The sequence below is a fragment of the Hemitrygon akajei genome, chromosome 12, assembly GCF_048418815.1.
Source record: "Hemitrygon akajei chromosome 12, sHemAka1.3, whole genome shotgun sequence".
NCBI lineage: Eukaryota > Metazoa > Chordata > Chondrichthyes > Myliobatiformes > Dasyatidae > Hemitrygon > Hemitrygon akajei.
The window spans coordinates 6,203,865-6,231,859 of NC_133135.1; the positions used below are offsets into that span (position 1 = coordinate 6,203,865).

The following is a 27,995-nucleotide window of genomic DNA, read 5'->3' on the forward strand; positions in this document are numbered from 1 at the left end:
TTGCATGGCAACAACGTTACACTGACCACTGTACTGCCATGCCACCCAGTTACACCGATGTGATCAATTAACCTACTAACCCGTATGTGTTTGGGATGTGGGAGGGAACCGTGGCACCTGGCGGAAACCCACATGTTCAGGAGAAGAATCTCCCTCCAGGTTAAAGTGGGAATTGAACCTGGGTCTCTGGTGCTGTGCTGCCCTTTTTGTTTGCTCCTTTCCCTCCGAGTATTCATTCAGGGTATTGACCCCACAGATCTGAGGTGTTTGCTGTTTCACGGACCATTGAGACTTTGGTGGCCGAGAAAGTGGCACCCATCTTACCTGAAATCAAGGAAGCAAACATTGTGAACCAAAAATTCAAGACATCACAGGAATGTGAGGGTGGTGTAAGTATCCTTTAGGGACTAGCATAACTCGTGACATCATCTATCCAGATCTCTTAATTTGGGCTTCTGCTGTGCATTGTCGTGTTAAGAGTAGCAGAGGGCAATCAGATCAGTTACTTCGAGAGCTGAGGGAGGTTGTTCCCCTTAAAGCAGAAATGATCAAGAGGATAAGTATGAGGCATTACAACTTGGGAAAACAAATGAGGGTAGGACTCTTACATAAATGGTTGGGCCCTGGGGAGTGTTGTAAAACAGAAGGAACTGAGGCTTTATAAAGCATTGGTCAGACTGCACTTGGAGTATTGTGTGCAGTTGTGAGCCCCTTATCTAAGAAAGGATGTGCTGGCATTGGAGGTTTCAAAGGAGGTTCACGAAAATGATTCCAGGAATTAAAGGGCTATCATATCAGGAGCATTTGATGTACTCACTGGAGTTTAGAAGAATGAGGGGTGATATCATTGAAACCTACTGAATATCAAAAAGTCTGGATACAGTGCAAGTGGAGAGGATGTTTCCTATAGTGGGAGAGTCTTGGATTAGCGAGCACAGCCCCAGATTAGAAGGACGTCCACTTAGAACAGAGCTGAGAAAGAATTTAGAAACATAGAAAACCTACAGCACAGGACAGGCCTTACCTTAGAAATTACCTAGGGTTACCCATAGCCCTCTATTTTTCTAAGCTCCATGTACCTATCCAGGAGCCTCTTAAAAGACCCTGTTGTATCCACCTCCACCGCCGTCACTGGCAGCCCATTCCACGCACTCACCACTCTCTCTGTAAAAAAACTTACCCCTGACATCTCCTCTGTACCTACTTCCAAGCACGTGAAAACTATGCCCTCTCATGCTAGCCATTTCAGGCCCGGGAAACAGCTTCTGACTGTCCACACAATCAATGCCTCTCTTCATCTTATATACCTCTATCAGGTCACCTCTCATCCTCTGCCGCTCCAAGGAGACAAGGCAAAATTCACTCAACCTCTTCTCATAAGGCATGTTCCCCAAATCAGGCAACATCCTGTAATCTCCTCTGCACCCTTTCTATAGTTTGCACATCCTTCCTATAGTGAGGCGACCAGAACTGAGCACAGTACTCCAAGTGGGTCTGACCAGGATCCTATATAGCTGCAACATTACCTTTTGGCTCTTAAACTCAATCCCATGGTTGATGAAGGCCAATACATCGTATGCCTTCTTAACTACAGAGTCAATCTACGTAGCAGCTTTGAGCGTCCTATGGATTCGGACCCCAAGATCCCTCTGATCCTCCACACTGCCAGGAGTCTTACCATTAATACTATATTCTGTCATCATAGTTGATCTACCAAAATGAACCACCTCACACTTATCTGGGTTGAACTCCATCTGCCACTTCTCAGCCCAGTTTTGCATCCTATCAATGTCCTGCTCAAACATCTGACAGCCCTCCACACTATCCACAACACCCCCAACCTTTGTGTCATTAGCAAATTTACTAATCCATCCCTCCACTTCCTCATCCAGGTCATTTACAAAAATCATGAAGGGGTCCCAGAACAGATCCCTGAGGCACACCTCCATGCAGAATATGATCCGTCTGCAACCACTCTTTGCCTTCTGTGGGCAAGCCAGTTCTGGATCCACAAAGTAAGGTCCCCTTGGATTCCATGCCTTCTTACTTTCTCAATAAGCCTTGCATGGGGTACCTTGTCAAATGCCTTGCTAAAATCCATATACACTACATCTACTGCTCTTCCTTCATCAACTATCCTCAAAAAATCACATCCTCAAAAAATTCAATCAGGCTCGTAAGGCATGAACTGCCCTTGACAAAGCCATGCTGACTATTCCTAATCATATTATACCTCTCTAAATGTTCATAAATCCTGCCTCTCAGGATCTTCTCCATCACCTTACCAACCACTGAAGTAAGACTCACTGGTCTATAATTTCTTGGGCTATCTCCCTTTCTTGAATAAGGGAACAACATCTGCAATCCTCCAACCCTCCAGAATCTCTCCCATCCCCATTGATGATGCAAAGATCATCTCCAGAGACTCAGCAATCTCCTCCCTCACCTCTCACAGTAGCCTGGGGTTTATCTTGTCTGGTCCCGGTGACTTATCCAACTTGATGCTTTCCAAAAGCTCCAGCCTATCCTCTTTCTTAATATTTACATGCTCTAGCTTTTCAGTCTGCTGAAAGTCATTCCTACAATTGCCAAGATCCTTTTCCATAGTGAATATTGAAGCAAAGTACTCATTAAGTACCTCTGCTATCTCCTCCGGTTCCATACACATTTTTCCACGGTTACACTTGATTGGTCCTATTCTCTCACGTCTTATCCTCTTGTTCTTCACATACTTGTGGAATGTCTTGGGGTTTTCCTTAATCCTGTCTGCCAAGGCCTGCTCATGGCCCCTTCTGGCTCTCCTAATTTCTTTCTTAAGCTTCTTCCTGCCAGCATTATAATCTTCTAGATCACTATCATTACCTAGTTTTTTTGAACCTTTCATAAGCTTTTCTTTTCTTCTTGACTAGATTTTCAACAGCCTTTGTACACCATGGTTCCTGTACCCTACCATCCTTTCCCTGTCTCATTGGAATGTACCTATGCAGAACACCACACAAATATCCCCTGAACATTTGCCACATTTCTTCTGTACGTTTCTCCTGAGAACATCTGTTTCCAATTTATGCTTCCAAGTTCCTGCCTGATAACATCATATTTCCCCTTACTCCAATTAACCGCTTTTCTAACTTGTCTGTTCCTATCCCTTTTTAATGCTACGGTAAGGGAGATAGAATTGTGATCACTATCTCCAAAATGCTCTCCCACTGGGAGATCTCACACCTGACCAGGTTCATTTCCCAATACCAGATCAAGTACAGCCTCTCCTCTTGTAGGCTTATCTACATATTGTGTCAAGAAACCTTCCTGAACACACCTAACAAACTCCACCCCATCTAAACTCCTCGCTCTAGGGTGATGCCAATTAATATTTGGGAAATTAAAATCTCCCACCACAATAGTCCCGTTAATATTACTCCTTTCCAGAATCTGCCTCCCTATCTGCTCTTCTATGTCCCTGTTACTATTGGGTGGTCTATAACAAACACCCAGTAGAGTTATCGACCTTTTCCTGTTCCTAACTTCCACCCACAGAGACTCCATAGCCAATCCCTCCATGACTTCCTCCTTTTCTGCAGCCGTGACACTATCTCTGATCAACAGTGCCACGCCCCCACCTCTTTTGCCTCCCTCCCTGTCCTTTCTGAAACATCTAAAGCCTGGCACTCGAAGTAACCATTCCTGCCCCTGAGCCATCCAAGTCTTCTGTAATGGCCACCACATCATAGCTCCAAGTACTGATCCATGCTCTAAGCTCATCTGCTTTGTTCACAACACTCCTTGCGTTAAAATAGACACATCTCAAACCTTTGGTCTGAGCGCGTCCCTTCTCTATCACCTGCCTATCCTCCCTCTTGCACTGTCTCCAAGCTTTCTCTATTTGTGAGCCAACTGCCCCTTCCTCCATCTCTTCAGTCCAGTTCCCACCCGCCAATGATTCTAGTTTAAACTCTCCTCAATAACCTTAGCAAACCTCCCCGCCAGGATATTGGTCCCCTTGGGATTCAAGTGCAACCCATCCTTTTTTTACAGGTCACACCTGCCCCAAAAGAGGTCCCAATGATCCAGAAATCTGAATCCCTGCCCTCTGCTCCAATTCTTCAGCCACGCATTTATTCTCCACCTCATTCTATTCCTATACTCACTGTCACGTGGCACAGGCAGTAATCCTGAGATTACTACCTTTGAAATCCTGTCTCAACTTCCTTCCTAACTCCCTGTAGTCTGTTTTCAGGACCTCCTCCCTTTTCCTACCTATGTCATTGGTACCAATATCTACCACGACCTCTGGCTGTTCACCTTCCCACTTCAGGATATCATGGACGAGATCTGAAACATCCCAGACCCTGGCACCTGGGAGGCAAACTACCATCTGAGTTTCTTTCGTGCGTCCACAGAATCACCTGTCTGACCCCCTAACTACAGAGTCCCCTATCACTGCTGCCTTCCTCTTCCTTTCCCTACCCTTCTGAACCACAGGGCCAGACTCTGTGCCAGAGGCACGGCCACTGTTGCTTCCCCCAGGTAGGCCATCTCCCCCAACAGTACTCAAACAGGAGTACTTATTGTTAAGGGGGACACCCACAGGGATACTCACTAGTATCTGCCTCTTGCCCTTCCATCTCCTGACTTACCCACTTTATCTGTGTCCCGAGACCTCGGTGTTCTTTAAATTTCTTTAGGTATAGAGTGATGAACCTGTGAAATTCATTGTTGCAGATATCTGTGAAGGCCATGTCACTGGGTATATTTAAAACGCAGTTTGATATGGTCTTGATTAGTCAGGATGTCAAAGGTTATGGGGAGCAGGCAGGAGAATGGGGTTGAGAGGGATGATAAATCAGCTATGATGGAATGGTGGAGCAGACTCAATGGGCCAAATGGCCTAATTCTGCACCTATGTTTTATGGTCTTATGTTCCAGTGGCAGGAATGGTGAAAATAGAGTTAGCGTACACTTATTATGTTGTGTTAGTGATGGGTGATGTAACACGACTTTATGAGACGTGTTTGCTGATGAGCTCCTCCTTGTATCTATAGGATGACATTTGTCCTGGGATCGTGTCAGATGGAGCTGAGTGTTTGGACAATGCTGAGCGGCCCTCACCAAAGCCTTGGTTACATCACTCTTGTATCAAGATGTCTCATTTCAGCTTTGAGGTGTGCCTGGACATAAAAGTTGAAAATCTCCTTTTTGTCCAACATTGTCCGCTGTACAGGCTGATGGGAACCCACGTTGTCAGAGTGTTAACCAGACCAGGTAACAGTACAATGATCTTAAGTAAAATGTCATCATTTTCTTGGCAGTGGTATTGAGGAGACTGAAATATCACAACACAACAAAATGATGGTAGAACTCAACAAGCATCAGCATCTATTGAAATGAATAAACAGTCAAAGTTTTGGGCTGAGACCCTTCATCAGGACCAAAACATTGACTGTTTATTCCCCTCCATAGATGCTGTCTGACCTGCTGAGTTCCTCCAGCATTTTGTGTTGCTCTGGATTTCCAGCACCTGCAGAATCCCTTGTGTTTATGATTTCTCTTTAAGAAGGTAGTGTGATTCAAGAAGATTCTTGAATCCTTGCAGTCTGCTTGGTAAGGAATCTCATAGTTTTGTTGGACAGGGAGTCCCAGGACAGAGATTGAGTGATGATAAAGAAGTGGTGATTATTTCCAAATTGGCATAATATGTGACTTGGAGAAATGATTGGTTTACTGTTGGTCACATCTACCAAGCTACAGATCAATTCATTAGAACCGTGCAAGGGGAAACAATGACAACGCAGAGCAAATGTTAGAGTTACAGAGGAAGTGCAGCACAGTGAGGTGCAAGGTTGCAAAGAGTCCATCCTATTTGTCGTTCAGTAATCTGATAACAGCGCAGTAGAAGCTGTCCTGGAGCCTGGTGGTACGTGCTTTCAGGTTTTTGTATCTTCTGCCCAGTGGGAGAGGGGAGAAGAGTGGAGTGGGTGGGGTCTTTGATGATGCTGGCTGCTTCACCGAGATAGAGGTGTAGACAGAGTTCCTGTTGTGTTTAGAGATACAGCATGGTAACAACTCATTACACCATGTGACCAATTAAACTACTAACCCCTATGACTTTGGAGAAAACTGGAGCACCTGGAGGAAACCCACGTGGAGACGGAGAAAACGTACAGCAGCGGGAATTGGACCCGGGTCACTGGCGCTGTCAAGTGTTAAGCCAACTGCTACTCTACCGTTCCACCCGAGCCGTTTCCGTGACATGCTTAGCTGCGTCCACAACAGCTCAGTGGCAAAGTGGTTGCCATAACGAGCTGTGATGCATCCGGAGAGGTGGTTTTCTATGGTGCATCGAGGGTCAAAGGGGACACGCCAGATCTCTTTAGCCTCCTGAGAAAGCAGTGGCATTAGCAAGCTTTATCGGACCACAACAGGCTATTGCTGATATTCGCTCCAGGATACTGCCTGCAGCAGACGGCTTGTCTGAGGACGCCAGGTTGAGTGGGCTAGGTCTTTTCTCTTTAGAGAAGAGGAGGATGAGAGGAGACTTGATAGAGCTGTGCAAGATGACAAGACACATAGATCAAGTGGACAGCCAGAGACTTTTTCCCAGGGTACAAATGGCCAATATGAGGGGACATAATTTTTAAGATGATTGGAGGAAAGTATAGGCAGGATACCAAGGTAAGTTGTTTACACAGCGGTTGGTGTGTGGAACGCACTACCAGGGGTGGTGGTAGGGGAGATGCACTGGGGGAATTTAAGAGATTCTTAAGTAGGCACATAGTTGATAGAAAACTGCAGACTGTTAAGAGGGAAGGGTTGGATTGATCTTAGAGTAGGTTAAAAGCTCAGCACAACATTGTGGGCTGAAGGACCAGTACTGTGCTGTAGTGCTCTACGATCTCTCTACCTGATGCAAACCGGAGTGCCTAAATCATGCCCTCTCCCCCCACCCCCCCCCATGTCAAAGGCTGTCTCTGTTATGTTGCAATGAGAAAGCTGTCCTTGACCTTGCTGGTAGTAAAGGTCACGGTTAGTGAGGTGCCGTTGGCGTGGGCAGGGTGAGTAACCGCACAGCAGCCACTGTGTGACGGTGCTGGAGGGAAGGGACGTTGAGGGACTCGGAAGCTGTGCCAGCCAAGCACTTTGCTTTGTCCTGGATGCCGATGATGCTGTTGTGCCCTGTGTGAAGTTTGGGAGACATGCTTACCCTGGTGAGTGGAGAGGGCTCCTCTGTACACTGCACCTACACTAAACCAAAACCCTTTCCCTTTGCCAGTCCATTCTGAAACGGAGATCAAAAGGCTGGTGCTGGAAGTTCAGGCAGGGCCAGAAACCGGTACAAAAGTGATTCCACTTCCGGAGAAACAGAGCCTTCCACTTGAACGAACTAATGGGAGAACTTTGTTACTGAAAGGATCACACACTCAGGTACGGTGTCTGTCCTCTGCTTTCTCAGCCTAATAAGCAATCCATCAATTAATGATCCTACACACACAAGGAGAAGCCAGACAGTGGTGTAATAGCATTGGCACTGGACGTTGGAGCACGTGGGCCTGGGTTCAAATCCGGCCAGCTCCTTGTACGCTTTCCATCCATTCTGGGTTAAGTGTTGAGCTAGCAACTCAGCCTTGTAAAGTAGACAAATGCTAAAGAAATGGCAAGGTTGCCAATGAGGTGCAGGAGGATATTAGATTATATATACACTCAAGGAGAGGAGTGCATTACTTTACTAGCTTTAGAAATGTAGAATTATAGTGCACAGAAACAGGCCCTTTGGCCCATCTAACCTGGCTTTCTGCCAAAGCACTGGGTGTACTTAAGGCAGAGGTTGACGTATTCGTGATTAATCAGGGCTTGAAGGGAAATGTGTAGCAAGCAGGAGAGTAGGGCTGAGAGGGAAAATGGATCAGCCACGATGAAATGGCAGCGCAGAATTGATGGGCCAAATGGCCCAATTCTGCTCCTTCTCGTCCCATCAACCTGCACCGGGACCACAGACCTCTTCTTACTTCATAGGAATTGGAACTGCTTTACTATTGTTACATGTACCAAGATGCAGTGAAAAGCTTGTCTTGTGTACTGTTCAGATCATTGCAATGGAACAAAGCGTTGATGTGAGATGTGAGAAGGAAGGAGGAGAGGACATATTTTACCCACTCTACAGGGCCAGTTAGCTACCAGTATTGGAAGATTTGATGGCTTCTTCCCCTCCTCTGCCAAATTATTTCTGAATGGTCCATGAATGTGTAAACACATCATTATTCCTATTTTTGAACTATATATTTATTTTTGTAGTTTATAGAACTTTATGTCTTTACGCAGTACCACAGCCACACAAACAACAAATTTCACTTCACTTAAGATGGTGATATTAAACCTGATTCAGAGGCTGTTAGCCCTATTCCTAGACCATGGATGGTCAGTGTACGCAGGGCAACGGCCCCGGCACATGTCAATGGGAGTAGGCAGTTAAAATGGTTTGGCACGGACTAGATGGGCTGAAGGGCCTGTTTCTGTGCCATACTTTTCATTGTATGATTCTTGGAAGTCAGCATGCTGAGACTGAGCCAGCTCAGAACTGGTTCCAGTTCAGCAGATCTTACTGGAGCAATGGGATGACTCAGAAAGATTGGAAGTAGTTTCTTTATAGGATTCATGGATATGTACAGCCCTGAAACAAATCCTTCAGCCCAAATGGTTGATGCCAACCAAGACTAAGCTAGTCCCATTTTCCTGAATCTCTTAAATGTTGTAAATGTCCCTGTTTCAACCACTCCCTCTGGCAGCCGGCTCCACGCTCTCTAATGCTAGCTGCCAGGAGAGGTGAAGCTGGAGGCGGTGTGACGCAGCATCCATGCGGGAGTCGGTGCTGTACTCCAGGGTTCACCTGATGGCAGACAAGCTTGATTGCATTTGTCTGCTGCAGGCTAGCTCTTGCCGACAACATCCAAGGCTTTATTATAATTATATTGTGTTCTTTGGGTGAATGTATGTTTACTGCTGTTTTATATGTACTATATGTGTCTTGTGCTGTGTGCTGTTGGTAATGTGATTTGCACCTTGGCCCCTGAGTAATGCTGTGTCGTTTGGCTGTATTCACGGGCATTCATGTATGGTTGAATGACAATTAAACTTGAACTTAATGCACCCTTATGCATCCTCATGCTTCTAAAGTTCTCTAATTCCATGCTTTCTAATCCAGAAGTTGCATCTCAGTGTTTCTTTGAATGGTTGTGGGATCCTCTTTGTTTCTGCTGGTACTTTCCTGACAGTGGATCATCCAGACCGTAACCTTCTCTCCTTTACAGTCCAGGTTGCGAAATCAGACTACCATTGGAGGTTCCTCATTCAGCAGCCGTTCCTCGCTGAGCGGGGAATCTTCTCAGAGCTATTCTTCGTCGAGTGGCCAGTCCCTCCACAGACACCACACCCCTCACCAGGTGAGCAGATGACCGGGATAGGTGCAGGGGTAGACAGTTTGAATCATGCCACAGGCCATGGATACATTCTTCCCCCCCCCCCCCCCCCCATCGCCTGTCAGCCACTGGGTGCCCAGCTGAATGCACAGTGTCCCAGCCACAACATAAGCAGTAATTATAACTACTGCTGGGTCGTTAGACATAGGAGCAGTAGGCCAATCAGTCCCTCAATCTAGGTCCAGGATTCATTAGGACTACGTCTGATTTGAACGGCGTGAACATGGATTTCTCTAACTTATGGTAATTCCTCACCCTTCCCCTTCTCTCTTTTTCCACTCCCCATTCTGCCTCCCCTCCTACCCCTTCTCTTCTCCTCACCTGCCCGTCACTTTCCTCTGGTGCCCCTTCTTCCCTTTCTCTCTTGATCTACTCTCCTCTCCTATCGGATTCTTTCTTTTTCAGCCTTGTATCTCTTCCACCTATCACCTCCCAGCTTCTTCACACCTCCCCTACCTGTCATCTTGCATCCCTCTTCAATCCACAACTCAGCCTGGAAACCTGTCTCGCCACTCACCTTCCCTCTACAGGAGCCATCTCACCTCTCCACTCTCAGTCCCAATGCAGGGTTCAACCCAAAACCTAGATCATTGAATATCACAGCACAGTGGAGGCAATTTAACTGATTTTAAGATCAACCTAACCCTTCCCTCCTACACATTCTCCATTTTTCTATCAAACGCATGCCTACCTAAGAGTGTCCTAAATGTCCCTAATGTATGTGCCTCTACCACCACCCCTGACAGGGCATTCCACACATCCACCACTCTGTATGCAAAAAAAACCCCTCTGACATCCCCGCTATACTTTGCACCAATCATGTTAAAATTATGGCCCTCTCATATTAGCTATTTCCACCCTGGGAAAAAGTCTCTGATTATCTACTCTGTCTATGGCTCTTATCATCTTGTTCAAGACACCTCTCATCCTCCTTCTCTCCAAAGAGAAAAGCCATAGGTCACTCATCATATCCTCACAAGACATGCTCGCTAATCCAGATAGCATCCTGGTAAATCCCCTTAAGCCCTCTCTGAATCTTCCACGTCCTTCTTATAATGAGATGAACAGAACTGAACAAACGTGTGTTCTAAGCAGAGTTTTATGGAGATGCGTCATTACCTCACTGCTCTTGAAACCAATCCCATGACTGATGAAGGCCAACACACTGTATACCCTCTTGACCATCCTGGTCAGCAGTTTCTTTCCTCCCAGAGATGCTGTTCAGCCCACTGAGTTCCTTCAGCAGATTGTGTGTTGATCCAGATTCCAGCATCTATAATCGCTTGTGATTAGCCTGGGAAGTCTAGACATTGTTTAGAAAGGAGGCTCCAGTCTCCCTGTGAACTAATGTATCTCAGTATCACAAACACGAGGAAATCTACAGATGCTGGAAATTCAAGCAACGCACACAACATGCTGGTGGAACGCAGCAGGCCAGGCAGCATCTACAGGGAGAAGCACTGTCGACAGCGCTATCTCAATATCGTACTGTTAACCCCGTGAGTGTCACTTGATAAAATCTTTTGGAAAGAATGCACAATGTGATTAAATTTTTTTTAAATGTTTTTTTTTTACAGTGGATGAACAGAGAGTTCCTGGAAATAGAGTTGAGTTCAGTTCAAAGCAGTGAGGTAAAATAACATTCAGCAGGAATTTCCATACAATCTGGAATGAGGCTCTTCCACTTGGCAGGTCCAAGCCAGATTTCTCACACGTGTCTTGGCCCAAAACACAACTTGTGCTTGACCCTGTTCAGGAAAGGCTGTCTTAGATTGGGTGTTGTGTAATAATCCAAATCTTGTTAGGGAATGTTTAGGAGGCAGTGATTATAACATGATTGAATTCATACTGCAGTTTGAGATCGGAAAAGCGTAAGTCAGATGTATCAGTATCACAATGGAATAAAGGGAATTTCAGAGGCCATGAGAGAGGGGCTTGCCCAGGTGGATTGGAGGAGGATTCTGGCAAGGATGATTGCAGAGAAAAGATAGCTGAAGTTTCGGGGAGTAGCTCACAAGGCGCAAGATAGATATGTTCCACAGAAGACCAAGTTCTCAAATGGCAGGGGTAGGCAACTGTGGCTGGCAAAGGAAGTTAAGGACTGCATTAAAGCCAAGTAAAGCATATATAAGGTAGCAAAAGTGAGTGGGAAGTTCAATGATTGGGAAGCTTTTAAAATCCAACAAAAAGCAACCGTTCTGTTCAGGTGCCTTGCTGTTTGGCATGGACGATCATGTCTCTTCATCCATCACGGTCCCTGAGCCTCCGAATTGTAGTTGTTGCCTCCCCTGTTTCTAACCGTGATGTTCCATATATGTCAAACTCAAGGCCCGCGGGCCAAATCCGGCCCGCGGTGGAATTATCTTTGGCCCACGAGATAATATCTAATTACTATTAAAGCTGGCCCCAGTAATCGAAGCGCCTATGGCGTATGATATGGCTAATGCTGAGTTTATTCAGGTACCAGGTTTTCAGGGTTTTTAGTGTTTATTCGGCAGTCTTGCTCGGCAGTCTTCTTCATAAGAAACGGAATTTGTAAAGTGAAACACTTTGTAGTTATAGCAGAGACTGAGACACATGAGAGCAGGCTGAAAAAATGGAGGCAACGAAAGCTGCGTTCGCACGCGTCCGACTGATCCGGCCCGCATGAAGCTGCATTTTGCTCAATCCGGCCCGTGACCTAAAATGAGTTTGACACCCCTGTCTGTCGGCCTCTGCTTCTTTTTCCTTCCAGTTGTAACTAAATGTTCTAATGTCTCTCTTCACATGATGTGAACAAGAATTTTGATTGCTCTTTTCTGATTTCTTTAAGTAATGTACATTTTGTTTTTGTTCTCTGTACAACTTCTTCGTTGGTTATCCTGTCCGTATATGATAGCATAGCATTCTTCTGAAGAACCACATGTCTGCTGCATTGATTCTTTTTTCCATTGCATTTGTGATGGTCCATGACTCACAGCCATACATCAATATAGAAAGAATGTAGCAGCTGAGAGTTCTAAGGCGGATGACAATTGCTACTTTCTTGTTCATTAGGATGTTTCTCATTTCTGTAAATGCTGTTCTTGCCGTTGCTGTTCTTGCTTTTATGTCTGTTTGGCATTTGCCATCAGATGTTACCCATGATCCAAGGTACTTGAAATTGTGGACTTGTTTCAGGATTTCATTTCCCAATACGATCCTACAGTCTGGGATATCAGGTTTCTTTGATATTACCATTACTTCAGTTTTCTTTTTGTTTAAGGTTAGGCCAAGTCTTTTGCTCTCTGTGTTGATGGTAGATACTAGTTTATGCAAATTTCCTTCACTGTTTGCTGTCAGTACTGTATCATCCGCATAGCGGAGGTTGTTGATATCGTATCCTCATGCTTATTCCAGGTAGGTCTTGTTTGGTTCTCATGATGTTTTCACTGTACAGGGAGAACAGGTCTGGTGAGGGAACACAACCCTGTCTGACTCCTCGCTTTATTGGCTGATATTCACCAATCTCGTTGTCTATCCGTATGGCTGCACTTCATTGCCAGTAGAGATTCCTGATTATTCTTAGATAGAAACATAGAAAACCTACAGCACAATACAGGCCCTTCAGCCCACAAAGTTGTGCCGAACATGTCCCTACCTTAGAAATTACTAGGTTTACCTATAGCTCTCTATTTTACTAAGCTCCATGTACTTATCTAAAAGCCTCTTAAAAGACCCTATCGTATCCACCTCCACCACCGTTGCTGGCAGCCCATTCCACGCACTCACCACTCTCTGAGTAAAAAACTTACCCCTGACATCTCCTCTGTACCTACTCCCCAGCACCTTAAACCTGTATCCTCTTGTGGCAACCATTTCAGCCCCAGGAAATATCAACTAAATATCGATTAAAAAGCAACTAAAAAAGTTAGAAGAAGGGAAAAGATGAAATCTGAGGACAAACTAGTCAATAATATAAAGCAGGATACTAAAAGTTTTTTTCAGTGATATAAAGAGTAAAAGGGAGGTGAGAGTTGATATTGGACCACTGGAAATGATGCTGGTGAGGTAGTAATGGGGGACAAAGAAATGGCAGATGAACTTAATGGTTACTTTGCAACAGTCTTCACTGTGGAAGACAGTAACAGTGTGCCAGAGGTCTGTGAGTGTCAGGGAGCAGGAGTGAGTGACATTGCTATTACAAAGGAAAAAGTGTGAGACAAAGTCAAAGGTTTTAAAGTGGATAAGTCACCTGAACCAGATGGACTACATCCCAGAGTCCTGAGAGTGGTTGCTGAAGAGGTAATGGATGCATTGGTCATGATCTTTCAAGAATCACTTGATTCTGGCATGGTCCCAGAGGACTGGAAGATTGCAAATGTCACTCCACTCTTTAAGAAGGGAGGAAGGTAAAAGAAAGGAAATTATAGGCCAGGTAGCCTGACCTCAGTGGTTGGGAAAGTGTTGGAGTCTATTATTAAGGATGAGGTTTCGGGGTTCTTGGAGACTAATGATGAAATAACTCAAAGTCAACACGATTTCTGTGCAGGGAAATCTTGCCTGACAAATCTGTTAGAGTTCTTCAAGGAAGTAACAAACAGGGTGGACAAAGGTGAGGCAGTGGATATCACTTACTTGGATTTTCAGAAGGTGTTTGATAAGGTGCCACACATGAAGCTGTTTAACAAGATAAAATCCTATGGCGTTATGGGAAAGGTACTGGCATGGATAGAGGAATCGCTGACAGTGACTTGGATAATGGAATTGATGGCTCTGTGGCAAAGTTCGTATGTGATATGAAGATAGAAGGAGGGGTAGGTAGTGCTGAGGAAGCAATGAGATTGCAGCAGGACTTTGACAAATTGGAAGAATGGACAAAAATGTGGCAGATGGAATACAGTGTTGGGAAACATATGATAATTCATTTTGGTAAAAAGAATAATAGTGTGGACTATTATCTAAATGGGGAGAAGGTTCAAAAATCAGAGGTGCAGAGGGATTTAGGAGTCCTTGTGCAAGACATCCAGAAGGTTAATTTACAGGTTGAGTCTGTGGTAAAGAAGGCTAATGCAATGTTGGCATTTATTTCAAAGGGAATAGAATATAAAAGCAAGGAGATCATGCTGAGGATTTATAAGACACTAGTCAGGCCGCACTTAGAGTATTGACAACAGTTTTGGGCCCCATATCTCAGAAAGGATGTGTTGTCATTGGAGAGAGTCCAGAGGAGGTTCACGAGGATGATTCTGGGACTGAAGGGGTTAACATATGAGGAGCTTTTGGCAGCTTTGGGCCTGTACTCACTGGAATTTAGAAGAATGCAGGGGGATTTCATTGAAACCTAACAAATGTTGAATGGACTAGTTAGGGTTGATATGGAGAGGATGTTTCCTATGGTGGGGGTATCCAGAACTAGAGGGCACAGTCTCAAAATCGAGGGGTGACCCATTAGAGCAGAGGTAAGGAGGAATTTTATTAGCCAGAGGGAAGTGACTCTGAGGAATGCTCTGCCAGACTGCAGTTCAGGCCAAGTCTGTATGTATATTTAAAGAGGAAGTTGATTGGTCCTGATCACTCAGGGCATCAAAGGATATGGTGAGAAGGCGGGTGCATGGGGATCCGGGATCAGCCATGATGGAATGGTGGAGCAGACTCGATGGGCCAAATGGCATAATTCTGCTCCTGTGTCTTATGGTCTTATTCTATACAGTATATACCTGAACTAATTCTTTCATTTCCCTCTAATGACCCATAATTAAACATAGAATATGCACTGTATACTGTCATTGCAGTTAGTGTAATTTCTTACATTGTGAACCTGGCATGTCTCCCTTCATCTCCCTTCATCTCCCTCCCTCTCCCTTTCTCCACCCCCTCCTCTGTCCCCCTCACCCCTCTCCCCCTTTCTCTTCCCTCTTTACCCCCTCTCCCCTCCCCACTTTCTCTCCCCACTTTCTCTCCCCACTTTCTCTCCCCACTTTCTCTCCCCACTTTCTCTCCCCACTCTCTCTCCCCACTCTCTCTCTGCCCCTCTCCTCCCCCTTTTACTTTTCTTCCTCTCTTCCCCCTCTCTTCCCCTCTCTTCCCCTCTCTTCCCCCTCTTCCCCTCTCTTCCCCCTCTTCCCCTCTCTTCCCCCTCTTCCCCTTCTTCCCCCTCTTCCCCCTCTTCCCCCTCTTCCCCCTCTTCCCCTCTCTGCCCCCTCTCTCTCCCCCCCTCACTGTCTCTCTTCTCTCTCTCACCCCCCCCCCCCCCCACTGAGGCTCATCAGACCCCTTTTTCACACTGGAATGCACTGTCTTTAATTACCCACAAAGTTAACTAAGCCTACACATGAACTGGAATATGATGCACCCCACAACGTAGTTACAATCACTTCACAAAATAAACAATAGTATCTACCTTAAATACATACACACATCCCCATTGCTAAAGACACAGAATATTCCACCATGTACAGTAGGAAAGACATTATAAAGCCACACGAGCTCATCAGCTCAGTTTAGGACCAATAATGAGAATATTCCGGGGCTGGGGGTGTAAAGCGACAGCAGAATGACAAGGTAATGTTTGTGTGTGTGTACATGTGTGTGTGTAAGGACACACACACATCCAGGACTCTCCATCACACACAAGAAATATATATATATATAGCCCAAATCGCTGAGTGAAATGTCCTGTAAATTGATGGTGCATGAGTGTTATTGGCAAGAATAAGGAGTTCTCGCCAGTCTGCAGATGAACGTAGGCAGGCACACAATCCAGCCTGTCTTCTATCAATTGAACAGTGGAGGGCAGCACTGACAGGAGAGGCCAGCTCCCACTGGCGTGTCCTCTACTGGACTGCTGCAACAGGCAAGCCTGCACCTCGAGGCCTAATTAAAACAGTTTTCAAATATATCATAAAATCATAGAACACTACAGCAGAGAAACAGGCCTTTTGGCCCATCTAGTCCATGCCAAACTATTTATTTGTCTAGTCCCATTGACCCAAAGCCAGACCATAGCCTCCATTCCCTTCTCATCTATGTACCTATCTAAACTTCTCTTAAAAGTTGAAATCAAATCCTCATCCACTACGTGCTGGTAGCTCATAACCCACTCTTATGACCCTCTGAGTGAAGAAATTCCCTCTCATGTACCCCTTAAACACTTCACTTTTCACCCTTAGACCATGACTTCTAGTTCTTGCCCCATCCAACATCGGTGGAATTTACCCCATCTATACCCCTTATAATTCTGTATGCTCTATCAAATTTTCTCCTAGTATTCTATGCTCCAGGGAATAAAGTGCTAACCTGATCAACCTTTCCCTATAATTCAAGGCCTTAAGTTCAGGGAGCATTCCTGTAACTGTTTCCTGCACTCTTTAATCTTACTAACATCGTTCTTGTAGGTAATTTAGAGCACAATACTCCAAATTATGTCTTGCAGATTCCTTAAGCAACTTCAGCATGACATCTGGATAGATAGATAGATAGATAGATAGATAGATACTTTATTCATCCCCATGGGGAAATTCAACTTTTTTCCCAATGTCCCATACACTTGTTGTAGCAAAACTAATTACATACAATACTTAACTCAGTAAAAAATATGATATGCATCTAAATCACTATCTCCAAAAGCATTAATAATAGCTTTTAAAAAGTTCTTAAGTCCTGGCGGTAGAATTGTAAATTCCTGTACTCAACACTTTGATTCAGGAAGGCCAGTGTGTCAAAAGCTTTCTTTACAACCCTATTTACCCATGGCACCACTTTCAAGGGATTATGGATCTGCATTCCCAGCAATGTTCCTTCCAATTTTTTTGCATTGTTCTGAGCAGGAATTGTTTGTTAACAATGAGGTTCGAACTTCCATTCTGTGTTTAGTGTTACAATTATTTATTTTTACAATTTGTAACCATTTTTAACTTGAAACGCTGACAATGTAAGTAATTTGAAGTTCTAAAATATTTCAAAGTAAAGGTTGTGATATGTTTATTACTTATCAAAATTATGAATTATGTTCATTGCACAAATTAATTACAGGGTATTTCATAATTAAATTAACATAGATTTCAAATTATATTAGCATATGTTCAAAAGTATTTTAACATCATGTGAAAGGGAATCCCAGCTGTGCAGCAGCAAAGGCTTTGGGCATGGGAGCATTTCAGTTACAGCGTGGAGGAGCCCTCTGTTCCCCGATCCGTCTGTTCTGCCGCATTCCACAGAGCCCTACCTTTCACCATGGAAGTCCTAAAACTGGTTTGTTCCTTTACTTGAGAGGAACCAAATAACTAAGAGCTTCCAAAGATTTGATTTCATGCTTCAGTGACTGTTCAGACACTAATCTGTCTCATTAACCTTGTGATTCAGGTTGGGAGCAAGAGGCGATCGGCTGGAGGAACTCCCACCTCAAAACCCAGGCAGCAAAGCAGTAGCAGCCAATCTTCTGAGGAGGTTTGTCTTACTGATGTCAGCTTCATCAACAGAGAGCAATACGTATACACACACGCACGCACACGCACGTGCTCACACATACACACACACACAACCCCTCTCTCTCTCTCTCTCTCACACTCACACAGTTTCGGGCTGAGGACTGGAAAGGAAGGGGCCGGAAGCCAGAGTGAGAAAGTGACGGGGTTGTGGGGGGTGGGAACGGAGAGGAATGCAAGCTGCCAAATGATAGGTGACACCAGGTTAGAAGGAAGGTGGGGGATGGGAGAGAAGGGTTCCACCTATCACCTCCCAGCTTCTCAAATCATCCATCCTGACAAAGGGTCTCAGCCCAACCCATCAACTGTTCATTGCCCTCCATAGATGCTGCCTGACCTGCTGAGTTCTCTATGTCTACATTCTCATTCAAGCTGGTTGTTTGATTGTCTGTTTGTAGTTTTTCATTGATTCTGTAGTATTTCTTTTTTGAATGTGAATGCCCACAAGAAAAAGAATTTCAGGGCTGTATATGGTGATGTATTTGTACTTAGAAAATAAATTTGCATTGAACTTTAATACATATATGAGAAACAACTATGGTCAGTAGTGATCGCTGTGACACACAAGAGACTGCACATATCCTTTTAGACAGCATCTCTCGACAGCTGCTCTCCGCCTCCTGTAACTGGGACAATTTTGGATCAAGTTTGGATCACTGTTTTGGATCCCATTTGCTCTAATCTTTTGAAGGCACCTATGATGCGGAACTTTGTCATAAGCTCCACTGAACCATGTCTACCACTGTGCCTTCAGCAGTTTTCAGATGCAGTTTCATTTACTTATCATGTGTACATTGAAACATAAAGTGAAGTGTGTCGTTTGTGTTAACAACCAACTCAACTTACCAACCCTTCCAACCCTCCCACCCACTCACACACCCAAATAGGACCCCTGGCTTACGTTCTGCTGCCTGATGATTTGATCTTTTGATGCCAATGTTCCTTTGTAATACAGCTGGATCAGGTTGGAGAGCTCGGTCCCACTGTACTCGTCGTCGTTGCCAAAGCCGTGAGATCAGATGGCAACCTGCAGGGCTATCAGCTGACCGGCACAGTGGAAAGCACAAGCGGCAGGCCGAGAGTCCACCTGCGTGTTGTGGAGCTGGACGATGGCAGCAGCTGGAAGATGTGTCTGGATGCCGGCAGTCCTAGACCACACAAGGCAACGGTAAGGTACTCAGGAACGGTAACAGACAAGCTTTTAGTAATGGGCAGTAATGGTAACAGACAAAGTGTTTGTAATGGACATTGTAATGGTAATCGATAAGGTGTTAGTAATGGACAGTAATGGTTCAGACCAAACCTAAGAATGGGAAAGAAATGTGATCTAAGTGACTTTGATTGTTGGTACCAGACGGGGTGGTTTGAGTATCTCAGAAACTGCTGATCTCCTGGGATTTTATGCACAACAGTCTCTAGAGTTTACAGAGAATGGTGTGAGAAACAAAAACATCCAGTGAGTGGTAGTTCTGTGGGTGAAAACACCTTGTTAATGAGGTAGTTCAGAAGAGAATGGCCAAATTGGTTCAAACTGACAGGAAGGCAACAATAACTCAAATATCTACACATTGCAACATTGGTGTGTAGAAAAGCATCTCTGAACACACATGTCAAACCTACAGCAGTAGAAGACCAGGAGCGTATTACAAGCCACTACAAACGTGTATATTAGGTACAGGAGATTCCAAATAAACTGGCCACTGGGAGTACAAAATAATAGCAGCACATAATTTGGAACACTGGAATTTAGAAGAATGTGTGGGGATCTAATTGAAACCTACCTAATATTGAAAGGACCAGATAGGGTGGATGTGGAGAGGATGTTTCCAATGATGGGGGTACTGTATCCAGAACTAGTGGACACATGTTCAACATTGAGGGGTGAGCCTTTAGAACAGAGTTAAGGAAGAATATTTTCAACCAGAGAGTAGTAAGTCTGCAGAATGCTCTACCACAGGCTGTGGTGGAGGCCAAGTCTGTGGGTATATGTAAAGCAGAAGTTGATCATTTCCTGATTGGTCAGGGCATCAAAGGATACGGCAAGAAGGCAGGTGTATGGGGTTGAGTGGGATCCGGGATCAGCCATGATGGAATGGCAGAGCAGACTTGATAGGCTGAATGGCCTAATTCTGCTCTTATGTCTTATGGTCTTATAATAGGAACAATTGGCTCAGATTTACGGATGAGCTAGAGTCAACACTAGAGCTCAGAAACAGGCCCTTAGGCCTGTCTGGTCCATGCTGAACTATTCATTTACCTGGTCCCATTGACCTGCACCCAGAACATAGCCCTCCAAACTCCTCTCACCCAGGTACCTAAAAAAAAAAATCTCTTAAATGTTGAAATTGAACCCAAGTCCATCACTTCCACTACATCCTGTTCTACTCTCTCACCATCCTCTGAAGGTAGAAGTTTCCCTTTCATCTTTCACCCGTAATCCATGACCTCTAGCTGTTTCTGATTAAGGATAAGAATGTAAAATAATCTCTCAAAAGATGTAAAGTACTGTTTTATTTGTCCCATCCACATCAAGATCTACATTGAAATACATTGGTTGCGTCAGGATGTTGTGGGGACAGCCTGCAAGTGTTGTCATGCTTCCGGTGCCAATCGAGCATGCCCACAACTTACTGACTATAACCCGAATGCATTTGGAATGTGGGAGGAAACCCGCACAGTCACAGGGAGAACGTACAAGCTCCTTACAGGCAGCAGCAGGAATTGAATCCCAATCAATTTTACAGATGGCAATGTAAAGCAATGTGCTAATCTCTTTGCTACCATGCCACCTGAATCGGAGGGATAAATCATAGGAAATTTGGGTCATTGTGCTTATACTGGGTCATTGATAACCTTCTAGCACCCAGCAAGTGGAGACTGATCCTGCTTTAGTTCATCAAATCCTTTACCCCTAGGTTGCCAAGTTCTGTTCGCGTTTAATTATCATTCAACCATACATGAATACAGACAAATGAAACAATGTTCTTCCGGGGCCAAGGTGTAAAACGCAGTGCCAACAGCACACAGCACACTGCATATCACAGTAGTACAAATAGCATGTATACAGGTGGCCCCCGTTTGCTTTATGACACCTCGCTATTACGAAAGCCCTACATTAGTTACTTGTTTTTGCTAACAGAAAGTGTTACGAAACTGTTACGAAAATAGGCAGCGTGCGAAAAAAAGGCAGCGCGCGCCCCAAGCAGCCAGGCTCCTCCCCCGGAACTGCATTCTAGCCACCATTGCTTAAACGCGTGCCTGTGAGCATTTGTGCTTTGTGTCGATTTATTTTGTGCATCCGTTAGCAAGATGAGCTCTAAGGTATTGGAAAAGCCTTAAAGAACTCATAAGGGTTTTTACACTCAGCATAAAACTAGACATAATTAAGCATTTCAATTGTGGTGAACGAAGTAAGGACATAGTGAGTTTGGCTAAGGAGGCTGGGTTTGTGGAAGTTAGAGGTTTTGGCATCCCATGACCAAGAACTGACAGATGAAGAGCTGATGAAGAGGAAAGGATAACAATTGAAACCGAATGCAGTAGCGAACAGCCCGAAAGTAAAGTCATCCAGGAACTGAACATGAAGCAATTACGTGAGATTTTCGCTGCGACTGACAACGCTGCAATGATTGCAGAAAAGTATGACTTTAATTTTGAAAGGGTACGTAGGTTTAGGGCATATTTGCAGGATGGTTTGAGTGCTTACAAAGAATATGATAGAAAAATGCACGAGGCTAAGCAGTCAAGCATACTGTCGTTTTTCAAGCCTTCCACATCAGGCACAGCAGATGAACCTTGACCGTTAACATCAAGGCAAGCAGCCTACAGGAGGGTGAACTCACAAAAAACATCTGGTCCTGATGGGGTATCTGGCCAAGCACTAAAGGATTGTTATGATTAATTGGCTGGAGTGTTCACTGAGATCCTTAACCTCTCGCTTCAGCAGTCTGAGGAACCCACCTGCTTTAAACAGGCTTCAATTTTACCAGTGCCTGAGAAGAACGTGGTAACCTACCTCATTGACTATCATCCAGTAACACTTGCATCCACAGTGGTGAAGTGTTTTGAGAGATTGAAGATGAAACATATTAACTCCTGCCTGAGGAGCGACTTGGATCCACTCCAATTTGCCTACCAGGGCAACAAGTCTACAGCAAATGCCATCTCTCTGGCTCATCACTCATCCCGGGAGCATCTGCACAGCAAAGCTGCACACATCAGGATAGTCTTCATCAACTACAGCTCGGCATTCAAAACTCACCATTTAGCTCCAAAACCTTGGCCTCAATACCTCCTTGTGCAATTGGATCCTCGATTTCCTCAGTTGCAGACCCCAGTCGGTAAGGATTGGTAACATCTCCTTCACAATCTCCATTAGCACAGATGTACCACAAGGGTGTGTGCTTAGACCCTGCTCTACTTGCTTTACATTAATGACAGAGTGGCTACGCACAGTTCCAATGCCATATTCAAGACTGCTGACAACACCACTGATGTAGGCCAAATCAAAGGAACCCCCACCACCCAGATCACGATCTCTTCTCACTGCTGCCATCAGGAAGAAGGTACTCGAGCCTCAGGACTCACACCACCAGGTTCAGGAACAGTTATCCACCCCTCAACCATCAGGCTCTTGAACCATAGGGGATAACTTCACTCAACTTCACTTGCCCCAACACTGAACTGTTCCTACAACCTATGGACGGACTCTCAAGGACTCTTCATCTCATTTTCTTGATATTTATTGTTTATTTATTTTGTATTATTATTTCTTTATTTTTGTATTTGCACAGTTGTCTTTTGCACACTGGTGGAGTGCCCAAGTTAATTGATTCTATTATGGTTATTATTTTATTGTGGATTTATTGAGTTTGCTCATAAGAAAATGAATCTCAGGGTTGTATATGGTGATATGTATGTACTTTGATATTAAGTTTACTTTGAACTTTCATATTTGAAGAGGACTAAAAGTGCTTTAATGAATGCGTTCTCTGCAGAGTAGTGCCTAGTATAGCCCTGGAAACTCTTCTCTTGATTATCTAATTCCTTCTGGAAGCCTCGATTAACTCTGTTTCCTCCAAACCCTACAAGCAATAGAATTCAATTCAGTAGCAAGATAGCTGGATACCTTTCCACTGTACAAATGTCTAATATCAGAGGGCATGCATTTAAGATGAGAGGAGGTAATATCAAAGGAGATGTGAGAGGTAGGTTTTGTTAACATGGAGTGGTGATGGAGGCAGGTATGATAAAGGCATTCAAAAGGTTCTTGGATAGGCAAATTAATGTGCATTCATTCTAGTTAGTCCCACACACCTATCTACTACCTCAGTCTGTCACTGAACTGGAAAGACTTTCCAACAATTTTTATAACACTGTTTACATTATAAATACGCACATGATGGTATTTATGTATTTCTGCACATCTTCTCCATACCTGTACTTCTAACATTATTTTTACATAATTCTTTATTCTGTATAATTGTTGAATGTTGTTTCTTTTTGTTTTCTAAAATGCAACATGTTTTGTTAAAGCCCTTTATTTTCCATTTCAATGACAAATCTTCAAAAACTTCACCCAATCTTAAAACTTTCTTCCTCAGGTAGTTGATCTTCTCCCAGCCCCTCTATCCATTACCTGTTACTCCACTGTAAACACTTTTATACCTTTATTGTGTTCATTAAGAGTTTTCTGAATAGAGGCCAACTTACCCTTTATTTGTTTAAATTCAGAGCTGAATTGTTGAAACTTCTCAGAGGCTTCTCGTGTCTGACTTTGCAGCAAATCCATAATAGAATCCAAAGAAGCAGGGGGACCATCCTTTTTAGTACCTCTGCCACTCCTTGATGTAGCCATGATGGAAAAAATATTACACTTAAACAGGAGGTTTCAAGACAGGTTGGAAATAGTAAGATAATTAGAGTTGGAGCAACAGAAGATTGCTGCTACTCCATCAGCCACCACCAGGAAATCTCAGTATAAACACTTTAAATCACATTTTATAATATTGTTTACATTGTAAATACATGCTGCTTTTGTAGTTTATTCAATATCTGTACTTCTAATTTTATTTTTATATATTTCTTTATTCTTTATAATTGTTGAATGTAGTTTTTTGTTGCATGTCTCACCCTGACCAATACACCACAGCAAATTCCTGATAGATGTAAATAAAGTCAATCCTTGATCTTACTCCTGATTACCTCAACCATACCTGTCTCCAGAGGTGCCTAGCAAAGCCATTTATATCAAAGCAATATACTGTAGAGACCACGTCTGAAATAAAAGTGCGCAAGTCCGTGTGGCAAATCCTCGATCTTGCAGTTGGCCACTTGATTACTAGTTTAATTGGTTTGGTACAAAATTATGGGTTGAAAGGCTGTGCTATTCTTTGTTCTCTGTTCTATGTTAACCGCAAAAATAAAGTTTTTCTATCTTCCAGGTGATGTGCAGATGGGGTAAAAACTGCGAGAAGTACAAGGTGACATTCCAGGCATCGCTGGGATATCTTGCAAACCATCCAGCTTTGAAAATCCAAACTAAATGGGCCTCAATCCCTAAGGACTACGTAACTGGCAGCAGAATGTAAGAAATGTGTCACTTCACTGTTGTGTCCACTGTTTCCTAACCCACAATACCAAAGTAATGTTTTGTTTTAACCAGAATTGGGTCAGGATTCGTTTATCTACTGGGATTTTCCAGCAGATTTAAAGGCAATCCCTCTCATCAGATTACACAGCTGATCGCCCTCACCTCTCCATGGACTGTTGATACAATCGTGAAGCTACCCAGGGTACCATTTTCTTCATTTATTATTATTTAACTTGGCTCCAGGTTGCAGTCAGAGCCACTGGTTCCACATAATCTTCAACGTTAGAGACATGGGGTGGTTGGACAAACTTGGGCTGTTTCTCTGGAGTGTTGGAGGCTGCGAGGAGACTTGCACCAGAATCAGGCACCTGGCATATGTTATGAAATTAGTTGTTTTGCTGCAGCAGTACATAATGAAAACCTTTTAACCGGCCATCTCTAAAGATGCAGCTCATTATCCTCTCGTTAACAGCCACCAGACTCAGCGGTGACAAAGCCACTTTTCTCAAACTCCATATGTCTAGGGTTGATATGACTTGGGTCACCAAAATAGGGAAGTTGGGGTGTCTTGACCACCCGAACCCCGATCTGTGTGAATACTGTGTAATTACTACCCCCATGCAATTAGCCATCGGCAATAAATAACAGAGTGTACACTGCATACAATTATAAAGGAAGTATATTTACAAATTTCAGCTTTATTGAACAGTTGGTAGGAAAAAGAAAAGAAAAAAATAAAAAGGCCCCATTACAGTTAACTCAGTTCAAATGCACAGGTAAGTCAGAGCTCGTCTTGAAGTAATCTTTAATTCACACATTGGACCCCTAGTCTGCATGAAAGCACACAGCACCTTCTGAATGCCACTTGAAATCCATCTCGAACAATCGGGCTCCCCCACGGGAGTATTCGTCCTTCCTCCTCGAAGCCATTCATCTGCACCAACACCTTGTGTAACAAGCTCTGCATCCTCAGCCTCCTTCCCTCCTGTCTTCTCCCAGCTCTCGCCAAATAGACCTTGACCCCACCAGTGTCCATCACAAAACGTCTCTGCCCAGTGTTCTCTCAAACCTTCTCCCAACTCCACCATCCTGACTGGATGACACAACATTCCTAAGCTGAACAACAAAGCCCCTTATCTTTAGATCAAACCCAAGCAGGCTGAAAGCAGAACAGACTGCTCTTACAGAACTGCCAAAATGAAATCCCTACAGCATAGCAGTAAAAATCTTGCACATGGTGTAACAATAATAATAAAATATATAAATTACAATAAGTTCATATAAAAAATTAAATTAAAAATGTAGTGCAAAAAGAAAGGGAAAATACTAAGATAGTGTTCATGAGGGTGGTGGGTTGGAGTTACTTCTCTACCAAAAGAGGTATAAGGCGCTTCTTCCCTCTGCTAGCCACAGGTCGCCCTTGGGCAAGGTGTAGAACCCGCTTAGACCCCCAAACAGGGTCACATGAACCCATGCGAGCAGGTGGTGGGTGGTTGTATGAGCGGCTGGTGTATATCACAAGTCCTGGTTACGTGACCACTGACACAGGCAGACAATCTCTGAAGAGTATTGATAATGGCTGGGGTCACCCATCTTGTAGAGACACTGCCCAGAAGAAACCAGTGGCAAACCACTTCTGTTAAGAAATTTGCTAAGAGTGATCATGGTCAAAGACCACAATCACCCACATCATATGACACAGCACATAAAGATGATGATGAGTGTTCACATTGTCCATCTGATGGTGGAGGGGAAGAAGCTGTTCCTGAACTATTGAGGGTGTGTCTTCAGGTTCCTGTACCTCCTCCCTGATGGAGGCAGTGAGGAGACGGCATGTTTCCTCTACCTATGCCTCTTATAATTTTATAAACCTGGTCAAAGTTCTTAAAATTATAAGAGACAGGGTAGAAATGTTGAATATAAGAGCAAATGAGAGGGAGAAGGTTAAAGAAGATGTGGAGGCCAAGGTATTTTACACCTTGGTGGTGGGAGCCTGAGAGTAATTAATTTGGCTCCTTATGGTCACAGTGAAAGTGCTTGTTTTCCATGTCATCTATACACATCACTTCATCTCTGAGGGAGCAGTGTATTGAGGGAGCTCAAGCTAAAACAATAACAGAATGCAGTGTTCATTGCACAGAGAGTGCAGTGCAGGTAGACGTTTAGGTACAAGGTCAAAATGAGGTAGATTGTGAGGTCAAAAGTCCATTTTATCGTACTAGGGGACCATTCAATAGACTTATCACAGTGGGGTAGCAGCTGTCCTTGAGCCTGGAGGCTTGTCCTTCCAGGCTTTCGAATCTTCTGCCCGATGGTAGAAGGGAGAAGTGAGAATGTTTGGGGTGGGTGGGCCATCAGGGTGGAGTTGCAGGCAGATATGACAGTGATGATCAAGAAACATTTGGGTAGCACATGAATGTGCAGGGAGGATGGATACGGGTCGTGTGGAGGGAAACAGGGTTAGTTCAGTACATACACAAGATGCTGGAGGACCTCAGCTAGTCAGGCGGCATCTATGGAGAGGAATAAACAGCAAAGGTTTCAGGTGGATACTCTTCTTCAGGATTGTGAACTAACTCGTACTAATAAACTATTTAGGGATTAGTTTAATTTTCATACTGGTCACTGACATCATGGCCCAAGGGTCTGTTCCTGTGCTGTACTGTTCTATGTTCCATTTTCCAGGCTGTTGTTGTAGCTTTCAACCTGACGACATAAACACTGATTTCTCTAACTTCCGGTAATTTCTACCCTCTCACCTTTCTTTCTTTTTCCATTCCCCAATCTGGCTCCCTTCTTACCCCTTCTCTTCTCCTCTCTTGCCCATCTCCTGCCCCTGGTGTTCCTCCTCCTTCCCTTTTTGCCATGGTCTGCCCTGCTCTCCTCTCCTGTCAGATTCCTTCTTTTTCAGCCTTTTACCTCTTCCACCCATTGCCTCCCTGCTTCTTACTTCAACTCCCCCCAACCCTCTCACCGTTTCCCCTCACCTGTCACCTGCCAGTTTGTCCTCCTTCCCCTCCCCCCAGCTTATTGTGGCTTTTTCCCCCTTCCTCTCCACGACTGATGAAGGGTCTCAGCCTGAAACATCGTCTGTTTATTCTCCTCCATCGATCAGGTTTTCTCAGCCTGGGGTCCACGGGGCTCTCAGTTAATGGTATTGGTCCAAGGCATAAAAAGGGTTAGGAACCCCTGTCATAGGGGCTCTAATCTGCTGAGGTCCTCCAGCATTCTGAGTGTGTTGCTTTGCATTTCCATCATCTGCAGAATCTCCTGTGTTTAAGTTTCCTATTGTCCTGTTATTTCTGTTCCAGTTTACCATCTATTACCAAGGTTTTGAGCTGCCTGTTCCTCTGCATATTCCTGAGCTTGCACCGATCGTGAGAACACAAGGATTCAAGAGCATTGCTAAAATTCCACATCTCCTTCTGGCAATTAATCAAAGTAATGATTATTTTCTTGGTACTTTCTTTCAAGTTGACAACAAACCCAACT

At 44.2% G+C, this 27,995-nt stretch overlaps 1 protein-coding gene across 1 annotated transcript in view; it reads left to right on the top strand.

Moving 5' to 3' along the window:
• Positions 1 to 27,995, top strand: part of LOC140737426 (vitellogenin-like) — a 114,684-nt gene that overhangs the window by 61,876 nt on the left and 24,813 nt on the right. The window contains 9 exon segments of the mRNA XM_073063913.1: positions 257 to 378; positions 7,268 to 7,419; positions 9,300 to 9,431; positions 11,045 to 11,098; positions 17,790 to 17,873; positions 18,867 to 19,079; positions 24,355 to 24,497; positions 24,576 to 24,705; positions 27,815 to 27,944. Of these exon segments, the coding sequence (XP_072920014.1) occupies positions 257 to 378; positions 7,268 to 7,419; positions 9,300 to 9,431; positions 11,045 to 11,098; positions 17,790 to 17,873; positions 18,867 to 19,079; positions 24,355 to 24,497; positions 24,576 to 24,705; positions 27,815 to 27,944 (1,160 nt within the window).